Source organism: Branchiostoma floridae, chromosome 3 (assembly GCF_000003815.2).
Source record: "Branchiostoma floridae strain S238N-H82 chromosome 3, Bfl_VNyyK, whole genome shotgun sequence".
NCBI lineage: Eukaryota > Metazoa > Chordata > Leptocardii > Amphioxiformes > Branchiostomatidae > Branchiostoma > Branchiostoma floridae.
The window spans coordinates 7,533,009-7,545,455 of record NC_049981.1 but is presented as its reverse complement, the minus strand read 5'-3'; the positions used below and the strand labels follow the sequence as shown (position 1 = coordinate 7,545,455).

At 42.4% G+C, this 12,447-nt stretch overlaps 1 protein-coding gene across 1 annotated transcript in view; it reads right to left on the bottom strand.

Moving 5' to 3' along the window:
- LOC118412054 (deleted in malignant brain tumors 1 protein-like) overlaps positions 1–12,022 on the bottom strand; it is a 14,662-nt gene extending 2,640 nt beyond the window's left edge. Inside the window, exons 1-7 of the mRNA XM_035814656.1 lie at positions 11,544–12,022; positions 4,464–4,664; positions 3,754–3,894; positions 2,128–2,316; positions 1,148–1,282; positions 452–640; positions 3–120 (exon numbers count right to left, since the gene is read on the bottom strand). Of these exons, the coding sequence (XP_035670549.1) occupies positions 3–120; positions 452–640; positions 1,148–1,282; positions 2,128–2,316; positions 3,754–3,894; positions 4,464–4,664; positions 11,544–11,610 (1,040 nt within the window). The 5' untranslated portion in view covers positions 11,611–12,022. The remainder of the gene's footprint in view (positions 1–2; positions 121–451; positions 641–1,147; positions 1,283–2,127; positions 2,317–3,753; positions 3,895–4,463; positions 4,665–11,543) is intronic.
- Positions 12,023–12,447: the final 425 nt, after the last annotated feature.

Genomic DNA, 12,447 nt, shown 5'->3' with positions numbered 1-12,447 from the left:
CGACACCGACGTCCTCGCTGTGACCACAGTTCTCAACTCCCCAACCTGAGTACGAGCACTCGAACAGGCTGTTCTCGTTCCCGGAACACGCTAGGTCGTCCATGTAGATGTCTCCCGAACCTGTGGATCATGCACACAGTAATATGTCTATGTTAGATGGCAAAACGCCTACCGCATTTTTATGCTAATTACAATCATCATCATCTAATTTACAAACCGTGCCCCAAGGGCGAGTGAACAGAGAAGACAAAACATCTTAAGCGTAAACTTCTACATTTGGGTAACATAAGATAAAACAACATGGTCAAAATTAAATTAAAGGTCAATTTGAATAATCAAACGTTCGTTCGTAAGTCGTCAACTACTTACAATACAAACAACAAGTCTGAGACAGGATTCAGGTCAGTCGTACCTTGACTAACGTCTGAGACAGGATTCAAAACAGTCATACCTGATCCAAAGTACGCGGAAGTACGGACTTCACTTGCTTCAGAGTATCCCAGCATCCTACAGGCGACAGTGGCGTCAGTCATGTCAAACTGGTCGTCACAGACCGTCCCCCAGACGTAACTACCGACCGGCCGGACCTCCAGCCGGCCTTCGTTTGTGTATGAACCACCAACTAACCGAATTCTGATATCTGTAAAAGAACAGAGATATAGGAGTTTTAATGACAAATAGAACACACAATGGACATGAAATGTCTGATATTTAGCTTAAAGGTGAGGTTCTACAAAATCTTTTTTTTTTACATTTTTTGTCGTTTTCATTAACCCTTTTGACACTGGGATGGGCCCGCGCCAATTTTGACAACTTCCGAACGGCTTGTGCTAGGATAACCAAAGTTGGTATATTGTAGCCATGGTAACGGGCATCTAAAAAGCATATTTTACAAAATCACAAATTCCTTGCTAAACTATAGTTGTTTTCAGATATCTTTAATATCTAACATATTTTGTGATGTTAATTCATAACAATTAATTGATTAATTCATAATTGACATTTTATCCAACTGTACCTGCTCAAAATGTTTAAAAACATAATGTCAACATCAGTAAACAGATAGTGACAATACTGTTTGTCATTATGAATGTCAGAGAACGTCCACACTTAGTTGCTGTAATGAAGAAATGTCGCACGGTCTCACCTTCATTGCCACAGACGACACCGACGTCCTCACTGTGACCACAGTTCTCAACTCCCCAACCTGCGTACGAGCAGTCGAACAGGCTGTTCTCGTTCCCGGAACACGCTAAGTCGTCCATGTAGGTGTCACCTGACCCTGTTGGTGTTCCAGAGAGCATCGCCAATGATTGCTATTACAGTATCCCATTCGTTTCTTAAATACACGTGTTCCCATGCTGAGGTACGCTGAGGGGTGGCCATGTTAATTTTCTAAATTCTACAAGAGCATGTCTACTCACCGCATTTTACATCATTTCGTTATTAGGTGAGGTGAGGTGAGTGAGTTGATTGAAGTAATTGGTGGGTGTAGTGACTGCGCTAAACAACCATAATATCTTTGGCACGTTTACTTGTAAAGATTTGAGAATACAGCCAAACCAGTATTACCGGCCATCTTTGCATAGCGACCACCTGGCCATTGCAACCACTTTTTGTCGGTCCATTGAATATTAACCATTGATAGCATTACGAAATACTAGTAGTCTATAGCGGCCACCTGTTCAACGCGGCCACGTCCACACGATTTCCGGTCCCGTGTATACAGAATTGCTACCGTACAGTGGGCATACGTCACCCTGCGCCGGGTTTAAGATCGTACTTTGCGAGGATTTCGAGTTCCTGACAGGGTCACTAAGGCAGTAGCGGAAGTTACGCATACCTTCAACGTTAGAGCGCAAGTCTTTGTCGGCAAATTTAGCAACATTGCGCATGACAATATTAATTATTTTCAGTAGATTTGATCTTGGCCGGGTTAGTTTGAATTTGAGACAATTTAGACAATGTTACTTGGTGATAAAGATCAGTGGGTACTAAAACCTTGTCTCGCTTGTTGCGCGGTCAATTGATAATCATTTTCTCTGTGGCCACCTGTCTATAGTGCCCAAATTTCTCTAGTCCCTACGGTGGCCGCAGATTTGACTATGCCAGTTTTGAAGGGCTTACCTTGTCCGTAGTGTGCGGACCCATAGAATGTCAGAGCCTGAGGATATCCCAGTGTTCTACAGGCAACAGTAGCGTCGTTTATGTCAAACGAGTCGTCACAGACCGTCCCCCAGGAGTAACTGTCGGCTGGCCGGACCTCCAAACGGCCTTCATCTGCTGTTCCGCCGCCCACCAACCGGATTCTGTCGGCTGTATCGTGCATATGAGGGGTGGTCAATAACTTGTCGGCCTCAGCTATAAATGATAGCATCTCCAATTCAAGCATAGTTATATAGCTACATCAGAGCTTTACAAGCATCGCTGAACAGAGACGATACGCGGTGGGTGCCATAGACTTCCTGCAAACTTATGATCCACTGCTCATCACTGAGTCACGTCTACATAACTTGACGTCACGACAGCAGTGGATTGTTCATTCCTTGGCAAAGACTGGTGCTGTTCAGTCGAAAATTTGGGTAAGTCCAATTTTGGTGTTGGATATTTTAACCATTGGTTATGTATTACAGGACAAGTAACAAACGTTACCTGTAACGTTTGTTACAACAGTAAACTTTACCCTTTTTTCTTCGAAATTATTAACATTTTTGGCTACATAATGTAGATATAAGTGGACGTCCCTAGGGACTTTTAATAAGTGGGCGGCATTTTTACACCGGGTTCGGTAGAAAGCTTAGAAAGCATCGAACAATATTAACGTTTGTTACAGCCATTTCTGTACAACAACATTTTGTCAAGCTGGGATACAAATGGCAGTCAACGACCCCTTTCTTGTTTCTTTAGAAAGCCGGAAAAGTGTAATGCTTCACAAAAACTGCCATTCCTAGTCTTATACGTGGATGATATAACCGTGTCAACCATTATACTCGTGTTGGTAACGTTTGTTACCGAATTTGGCGACAGGCATAAACCACCTCAAGCAGGATCCAAGATCAGTGACAGTAGCGATCTGACTTGAGGGGACAGAGGGCCTGGTTAGCTGTTTTTACCTGCCGAACAATCATTCGGGAACTGGATTGTTACATTTTCGGCTACCTTTTGAAGTCTTCGTGTCTTCTCAGAAATCCCACCAATGGCTATAATAATTTTGCAAGCCATCAACCATTATGGACGTTCTGGTGTATCTTTTGTAAAACATTACAGGGGTTGTGGAAAAACGAAGGGACCAGTGATGATGTCTATAATTTGCCCCATATCAAGTCGTAAAGACAGGCGACAGCATTTTTTGGCGACGCCTCAAGGGCGAGCCAAGTGGTATATTATTGTGTTCAGTCTTCAAGAATTCTAGGAATTGTATAGGCTTGTGTCCACAGGAATGCTGGTCCATCTGAATGTTTGGAATTCCATGGCCAGTCAGGGAGCCGACAATCAGGGCAAGGTCTCTAGCTCTGGAATTCCAACCTGGTAGAAAATATGTCATGAAGACTCCCTTGGGGATAGAGGTATCTGCCTAGAAAACTGGGACAGTAGACCTCAGATTGATGGAATTCCAGGGAGGGGGCAGTGCAATTTGGACAGGACCACTGGTATTTTGTCATGTTCACCACTAGTTAGAGACCCCCGTCGCCATGGCAATAACAGTTTTTATTGCCAGGCTTGTTATATTTCAATGAGAACGAGCATAATTACCTGGGTTGACATAGCTACAGACGACGCCGACGTCCTCGCCGTGACCACAATTGTTAAATCCCCAACCTGCGTACGAGCAGTCGAACAGGCTGTTCTCATTCCCGGTACACGCTAGGTCGTCCATGTAGATGTCTCCTGACCCTGTATTTGTGTTACATAGAACACCGTAAAGTTAAAGACATCACCTATAGTTTAGTTACGAAAATTGCTGATATTGTCGAGAAGATAATAGTTTTAGATATAAAAAAAGTCAATGATTAGAATCCTAGCGCTGGGATTTTTACAATAACCCGACACGCGAGACATAGCAACACGGCTCACGCATGTGCGCGGACTCTGTGTCACATGTACAGGGTCGGCAATGCGTAGCTATGTATACACGGAAGTGAGGCTCGGACCCAAAGCAAAGTTTCACCCAAAACACATCAATGCTTTTTGAATTTTTTTTTTATTCTCCTGTCAGTTTGACAGATGAGGAGGCAGACAGACATTTGCCTGTTTGCCTGACCTGCACATGAATTTTTATGGTGAAGGAGGGGTGTGCAATTTCTTCTCCACCCTCAGGTCTATTGGAGCACTAAGTCTCAGAGGGGCAACTGTATGCAACGTGTGAGGCGGCTCCAGCAGATGCAGCTTTCGGAGTATCCGTCTCCAAGCTTTTTGAATACGCTAGTAGATTTGAGAATACGTCACAGTTTTGAAACGCTTACCTTGTCCGTAGTGTGCGGACCCATAGTATGCCAGAGCAGATGCATATCCCAGTGTTCTACAGGCAACAGTAGCGTCGTTCATGCCGAACTCATCGTCACAGACCGTCCCCCAGAAGGAACTGTCGGCTGGCCGGACCTCCAAACGACCTTCATCTGCAGTTCCGCCGCCCACCAACCGAATTCTGTCGGCTGTATCGTAAGCTGAAACATATTTGCCACTTTAGTGGTTAAGGATTCTTGTATATCTGGAAGTGACTCTAACTCCATTCTAAGCCAAATTGACGGCACAGTCAGCCGATTTTTTGCCCAATCCACCAGTCCCCGCCATTGTGGGGAGGGCGGAAGGGCCTCTGTAGGGGCATCTCCAGTTCACCCTTTCACTTAGGACGAGGTACCACACTTGGAGGTGGGTAAATTGTTCTCACTTTTGTTGTACTACTTATGTTAAGTTACCTGGTTTATGATTTCCTGCACATGTGAGATTTTTAATGCAATTTTCTGACAATATATGAAAACTGTGTACTAACGCTGCCTGATTATCATAAGTATAATTACAACGTCTTTCCTGATGAGGATGGCCGAATCCATGTATGTGAAACTGGCAACATTTGCCATAGTCGTACTACAGTTTTCATATCCTGTCATCAACCTGGGCCATGTCAGTGTCCAGTCAAATTCTACAACATATAATCTGTCTGGCCATGTCAATGACTCCTACTTTAGTGTTGTCACACAAAGTGACCACACAATAAGACTGCTGTTTCCATTGTTTGGTAATGCCAGGAAAAAGAACACCTCAAGCACAGTAACTTCAGTAAATTGTGTACACTTATGCTTTCACACACTGCTGATTTTGTCTGGTGATGTATCACTTAACCCTGGGCCAAAGGATCCCTGTGGTATCTGTAACAGGTGTGTAAGAAAAAATCAAAAAGCAATATGCTGTGACTTGTGTGACAAGTGGTATCATCTTAACTGTACAGGCATGGATGTTCAAGAATATCATACACTGGCTAATTCCGACGACTATTGGTACTGCAATCCTTGCCTACTTCCCTGTTTTAGTGACTCCTTTTTTGATTCTTCATGTAATGATTGTAGTGGTGATTCTGATACTGCGAATGAAGAAGAAATCTCAGAAAGTAATTCTACGATACCACCATCAAAGGGCTTAATCATGGTGCATCTTAATATTTGTAGCTTGTATAGTAAGCTAGACCAACTGTATGTATTTATGTCTACAAATAATGTTGATATTATGACAGTCAGCGAAACCCACCTTGATGACTCTATCCATGATAGTGAATTATGCATAGATGGGTATCACTTATACAGACAGGACAGGAATCGGTATGGGGGAGGGGTCGCAATTTATGTGTCTGAAGCATATAGCCACACTGAGAGGACAGATATGACACAACCTGGATTAGAGGCACTTTTCTGCCAAATCCAGCTGCCCTTTACCAAACCTATTGTTGTTGGTTCTATCTACAGACCTCCAAATGCCACAGTGGATTTCTACTCACTGCTAAGAGACAGTCTAGAGACCTGGAGCACCTGCACTCCAAACTCAGAACTGTTCCTGCTTGGGGACATGAATATTGACCTGAGTAACACAGACACATCAGGAGCCAGACACATCACAAACCTTAGCCAGGAATACCAGCTACAGCAGGTAATAGATAAGCCCACAAGAGTGCTCCAACATTCGAGTACTATAATTGATCACATTTACTGTAGTGACTTACATAAGGTGTGTGAGCATGGTGTAGTGCACTCCACCCTTTCGGACCACTATGCAGTGTTCTGTGTCAGGAAAGCAAAGGGACTCAAATCAGCACCTAGATATATCACCTCACGCAAGTTCTCCAACTTCGATGAGAACAATTTCCTGACCCATCTTAGAACACTAAGCTGGGACAGTGTCCTACAGTCCACTTGTGTGGAGGAAGCCTGGGTACTATTTAGGTCTCTCTTCATCACTGTTAGTGATTTACATGCCCCATTCATATCAAAACGCACTAAGGCAAATCAGCCCAAATGGCTCACATCTGACCTTCAGCGATTGATGCATGACAGAGATAGCACTAAGGCGAAAGCCCGTAGGACAGGTGCTACTGTAGACTGGGAAGGATATAAAGCCAAAAGGAACCATGTCAACAAATTGGTCAAACAGGCCAAAGCAATGTACTGTCAACAAAAACTAAAAGAAAATATGTCAAACACAAGTAAGTTATGGGCAACAATAAAGGAAGTACTTCCAAACAAAAACCCTGTTGTTACCAAGTCACTTCATTGGGGAGGGCAGTTCTACAAGGACCCCTCTAGCATAGTCTCCTGTTTCAACAACTTCTTTGTTTCCATTGAAAACAAGTTAGCTGAGAAGTTCACGAAACAGACAGGTAACTTGGTTTGCCCAGATAAGTACAAGAAGCTAACATCCACTTTCGCCTTCAAGGAGGTAACAGAAGTTACTGTATACGACAAGCTCAGAGTCTTGGGGACTAACAAGGCCACAGGGTTGGACAAGATACACTCAAGACTGCTAAAAGCAGCTGCACCGTGTATATGCAAACCTATGGCCCACATATTTAATCTGTCTCTCTCATCTGGTATCATTCCTAAGGAATGGAAAATAGCTAAGCTGACCCCAATACACAAAGGGGGGGACAAAGAGGATCCAAATAATTATAGGCCTATATCTGTTCTTCCAGTCATCATGAAAGCCTTTGAAAAAGAGGTACATGGTCAGTTCCTGGAATATCTCCACCATCACAGCATTCTCTCTGAAAAGCAGTCTGGGTTCCGGCATTACTACTACATTACTGGATGTCACTGACCATGTGTATCAAAACATTGACAGTGGAAATCTAGTGGGGGCGGTGTTTTTAGACCTGAAAAAGGCTTTTGATACAGTAGATCATTGCCTGTTACTGAAGAAACTGTCCTGGATTGGGGTTAAAGATGTAGAACTCAAATGGTTCACAAATTACCTATCGGATAGAAAGCAGACAGTGTCTCTAGACAGTTGTGTATCTGATTATCTCCCAGTGACAGTAGGTGTGCCACAAGGGTCAATCCTTGGACCATTGTTATTTATTATTATGTTTATAAATGATCTACCTGACTGTATCTCCAACAAAGTATGTCTCTATGCTGATGATACGGCAATTTTTTGCTCCAGTAATGACACTAGGTACATTGAAGCCACTCTGAATTCAGAACTCTCCCATATAGCTACATGGTTCCGGTTAAACCATTTGACCCTAAATGCTTCAAAGACAAAGTGGATGCTCTTTGGGAGCAGTGGTAAGCTTAAGAAAGCACATCCAGTGTCAATCAAAATTGGACTAGAGTCAATAGAAAGAGTGGTTTCATTTAAATACCTAGGGCTTATTCTTGATGACAAATTGTTGTGGAATGAACATGTTGACAAACTCTGCTCAAAGGTAACCCAACGAGTAGGTTTACTCAGACGTCTTAGACCTTGCTTCACAGTGTAAATATAGCTGACATGTTGTATAAAGCAATGGTACTCCCCCTTCTGGATTACTGTGACACCGTGTGGGATAGCTGCGGAGTGGGGAGACAACAACAGCTCCAAGTGCTACAGAACCGGGCTGCCAGGGTAGTTCTACAACTCAACCTACAGTCCAGCAGTGTCCTCAACCTTCATGAGAAGCTCAGCTGGCAGTACCTCGCAGGGAGAAGGCGGGATCATGTGTGCATTATGGTTTACAAGTGTATCAATGGGCTAGCACCAACATACCTATCATCCATCTTCTCTCACAGCCACAACTTACACAATTACCAAACCAGACAGACATCACTTCTATACAAACCCTTTTTCAAGACCACAACTGGACAGCGTACATTTGCCTACAGAGGTGCTAAACACTTTAATTTATTACCAGCCTACATTAAGCAAGTTCCAACCCTGAATTCATTTAAGTCAGCTTTGAAAGACCTAACATAGTCTCAGTACTGAGTAGTGACCTCTGACCTCCTACACTGTTGACCTTGGTTCGGATTATGATTTTGATTTATCTGTCTTTCATGTTTCAGTTGTACTTATATGTTCCGACGTGTATGTCTACTTTTCTCTCTGTAAGTTGTTTTTATTTCCATGTATGTATATGTGAAACTGGGCCCTATCGAAAACCAGTGTATTGGCACTGAATAGGCTACCCAGGTGTTTCAAAATAAACAAACAAACAATATGAGAATTTGCGTTAAACCTATTCCGACCAAGCTTTTTTGGTCAATCCTGGGCGGAGGGGGGGGGGGGATATGTGGTGGTTGGGGGTTGGTATAGGCCCGGCCCAAGTCCTTTAGCGACCTATCATATGGCCACCAAATATTCAGAGAATTATGTAGACAAAGTATCTAAAGATTCACAAAATTGTGACGCTATGATGAAGTAATATTGCGTGTTTATGACGCCAGCACTTTGATTGTATTGGTTGGAGCCATGAAAAGTGGTATTCCCAGAAAACTTCAAGGTATGCTGCAGAAATGTACTAGAAAGTGCAGATAACAGAAAGATAATGTTTGTTACGGCTTGTGTGGTCAAAAGCAACATCAATGACGACATGACGTCATAAAATGACGTCATGCATATCTAAGATACCAGCCATCTTATATCCGCCATATTATCTTTAATTTTCAAAAAGACATTTTTTGCATCAAATAATCACAAAAGAAATGGGGTTAATAGATTGGGCAGTGGAATAAAGCCTCTTTGCAGTCTTCGAACGGCGCTGTTTTTGTATTCTCTTTGGGGGGAGGGGGGCGTTGGTCCGCGATTTGCAACATTGGCGGGACTCTTGTGCCGGCAAAGGGAGTGTACCGAGGAAGGGAGTTTGCTGTGGAAGGGAGTTTGCCGGGGAAGGAAGATTTGCCCCGTCTTTGAAAATCGCGGAACAACCCCACCCCCTTAAAAAAACAGCCCGATCGAGTACTACAAAGGAGGCTAAGTGGAATGTTTATAACAAGTAGTGTCTCATCTTTGAATATGTTCCCAGTGGAACGATACACATTTCGATTAGAGGCAGCCGTCTCTCTATATAATGTTCTAAATGATTGTTATCAGGAACTTTTCGTCAATCGAAAGCGTTTCAGTGTGTAGGTTACAATAGAAAGTTGCTGTCTTGCAATATCATGCCCATGAAACGCTGTTATCATTCCAATCTTACACCAGTATAAGACAAAAACTGAAACGTTCGCCATGGCGGTGTCTAAACCTAACCCATCATAGCGCAAGGGTTTATGCTTGTATACACTAGCGTTATTGTATGTGATATCGATGAAGGGGATAAAGAACAAAAGAATTCTATTTTGGTTGATAAGATCTAACATTCTGCGCCTTGACACATAGACTGCAGTGAAAATAGTATAGAGAGTTACTAGATTTTATGACAAAACAAGAAAGGGATCTATCGACATGAACGTTTGTCGTGAAAATGAGAATGTTTAGGTACCTACGTGTAAACAAGTTAAGTCAATTATATGTACGTTATGCATGTATTGAACTGTCCTTTCAGTGGTAAATTGTATTAGATTTGGATGAGGTTTTACATATATGCGGGGGGGGGGGGGGATAAAAGTGCCTGCGCCAACTCTGAAGCCGTATGTAAACTGCGAGTGCTAGGACAACGAAACTTGGTGACTTTTCATAAAGTGGTATTAGCACAAATCAACAATTCTACGATGTTAGTCATTGTTTAATTTTGTTTAATGCCTTTAAGTATAAAAAATTTCACCATTTAGACGAATTTAGTCAAGAGTATCGTATTCTGACGTCATAATGATACCTGATACCAAAATTACAGAAGAGATAAGACTTTACAAGCACATCATCCCCTGCAAATGTAATGATCGTAACCCAGGCCGTTTTGAAACTACAAGGGGGAAGCCGAATCAGCCCATACCCCCACCTCCGGAATCCCAAAAAAGCCCGATCTAGATAGGGTTACAATAAAAGTACTATTACTTAAATGTTTTTCCGATTTTCATATAAATAAATCTATATGATAAATTGTCAACAAAAAGCCCAAAATCATAGTGTGCATTTGTTTTATTTTGTTCAGGTTCACGGGACATTTAGATACGAACCTGTACATGTAAACTTTCAGTTTAAATAAAACTGTACACTGGCAGGTACATGTACATGTACATGTACAGGTACGCCGCCCTAGTTGTGATTACCCACTGACGTTACATCCGTTTCTAGCGAAAGCTTTGATCTTCACACGATGATTTAACTAGTGATTCACTGGGACAATACGATCGTGCCTATGAGGCAAACAACTTGCCACTTTTCAAACATTTCACTTCCTATTTATAGATTACACTGGTTGGAATCTGACCTTCCGATGACATCTCAGTCTTGCGTAACGAACAGGAAAGTGGCCCTCCCTCACCAAAGTAAATAGACATTTTGTTTGAACCTTTTTTTTTTGTATTTATGAGAAGCTCAAATCGACCAGCAGGCCGTTTTTCATTGACGTCATGGGGGATGTAAGGGTCAGATAAAATATAACTACAAAGATACAGATTACATTACATTACAATAAATTTATCAACCTATATCACTACACGTACATAGTACAAAACATATAGTAGGGCGACAAGCTCAGTGTTCATAGTCCGTGTCCGTTGAATTTAAAAGCTATAACTATTTAGTAACTTTCGTTCGTTTTTATAAGAAAACTATTTAGTAACTACCCATTACTTATACACGGTGACAACACATACGGCTAATAAGACAAAGTCGTAGCTATCATGGAAGCTCATCTGTGTTGGTAGTGATCATAGTACAATGTTAAACTTTCTTCCAACAAAAATGTATTCACGGATCAAATTTCCATCGACCAAAGTCGCCTTCTTCGGGATCAATACAAAGTCGTAGATTTGAAAAGCTTCCAGATATCTCAAATTGATGTATTTGAGGCAAGCTGATCTTAGGTTTAGAGGGAAAGACACATTCTAAAATAGCAGTACATTGTACTTGGTTCGTACGTGTGTGCTCTCACGGTACACCCTGAGGCTGTTGTTAGAACAAAGATGGCGGATACATACCTTGCCCGATGACACCTGTCCCACACAGGACTACCATCACCAGTAGTGGGGCCCATATGGCGACCATAGTGTATATGAACAATCCTACTCAAAACTTGAAAGTGTTAAACGATGTTAACGTGGCCGTTTTAATTAAACTCCAAAGGCTCAGATCCCGAGGATCCATCGGTGGACACGACTGGCCTGCTGAATGGAGTAAAGGGAGCTAGTATCAAGTTTCCTCTCTCCATGGGGTACTAACAAAAGGGCTGGGGTATCGATGTCACACCCCCGTGATGAAATGGTTTCTCCTTTGCACACTTCACCATGCCAACTGCACGGGACACTGACTCACCTTTCGTACCCTTTGACGACTTGTCATCCGAAATGTTTACTTCAGGACAATGGCGCTCTAGATATATATACCAATCGCAATAGCGTAGTGAATAGGGGTGGGTGCCAGTACAGACAGGTACAGGTCCGGTTCAGGTCCAGAGAATCAGGTTCAGGTCCGGACCTGAATATGGACCTAAATTGTCTTTAAAAAGTTGTAAATGAGAGATACTAAATATGGTCCATTTCGCTACAAGGGAATCTGTTTAGTGGAGTATCCGACTCCCACTGGCGTTTTAAAATCCTATTTTCATGACGATACAAAGTTTGACTGTAGAAACTTGGAAGAAATGACTACGAACACTACTTCGCTCTCATTATTTTCTTCGACCTTTAATTCCCAAAACGTGTGGACTCCTGCAGATATAATGCGTTCATTTTCTAATTGGTCCAAGATCCGGTCTACTTAATTTTTTTCAGGTCCGTTTTTTTTCCGGACAGATTCAAAAAAAAAAAAAACAGTTATATACCGGTAACCACCCCCTCCCCCCACCCCCCCTGGGTAGAGAACATAGCAAAGTTGTACATCGTT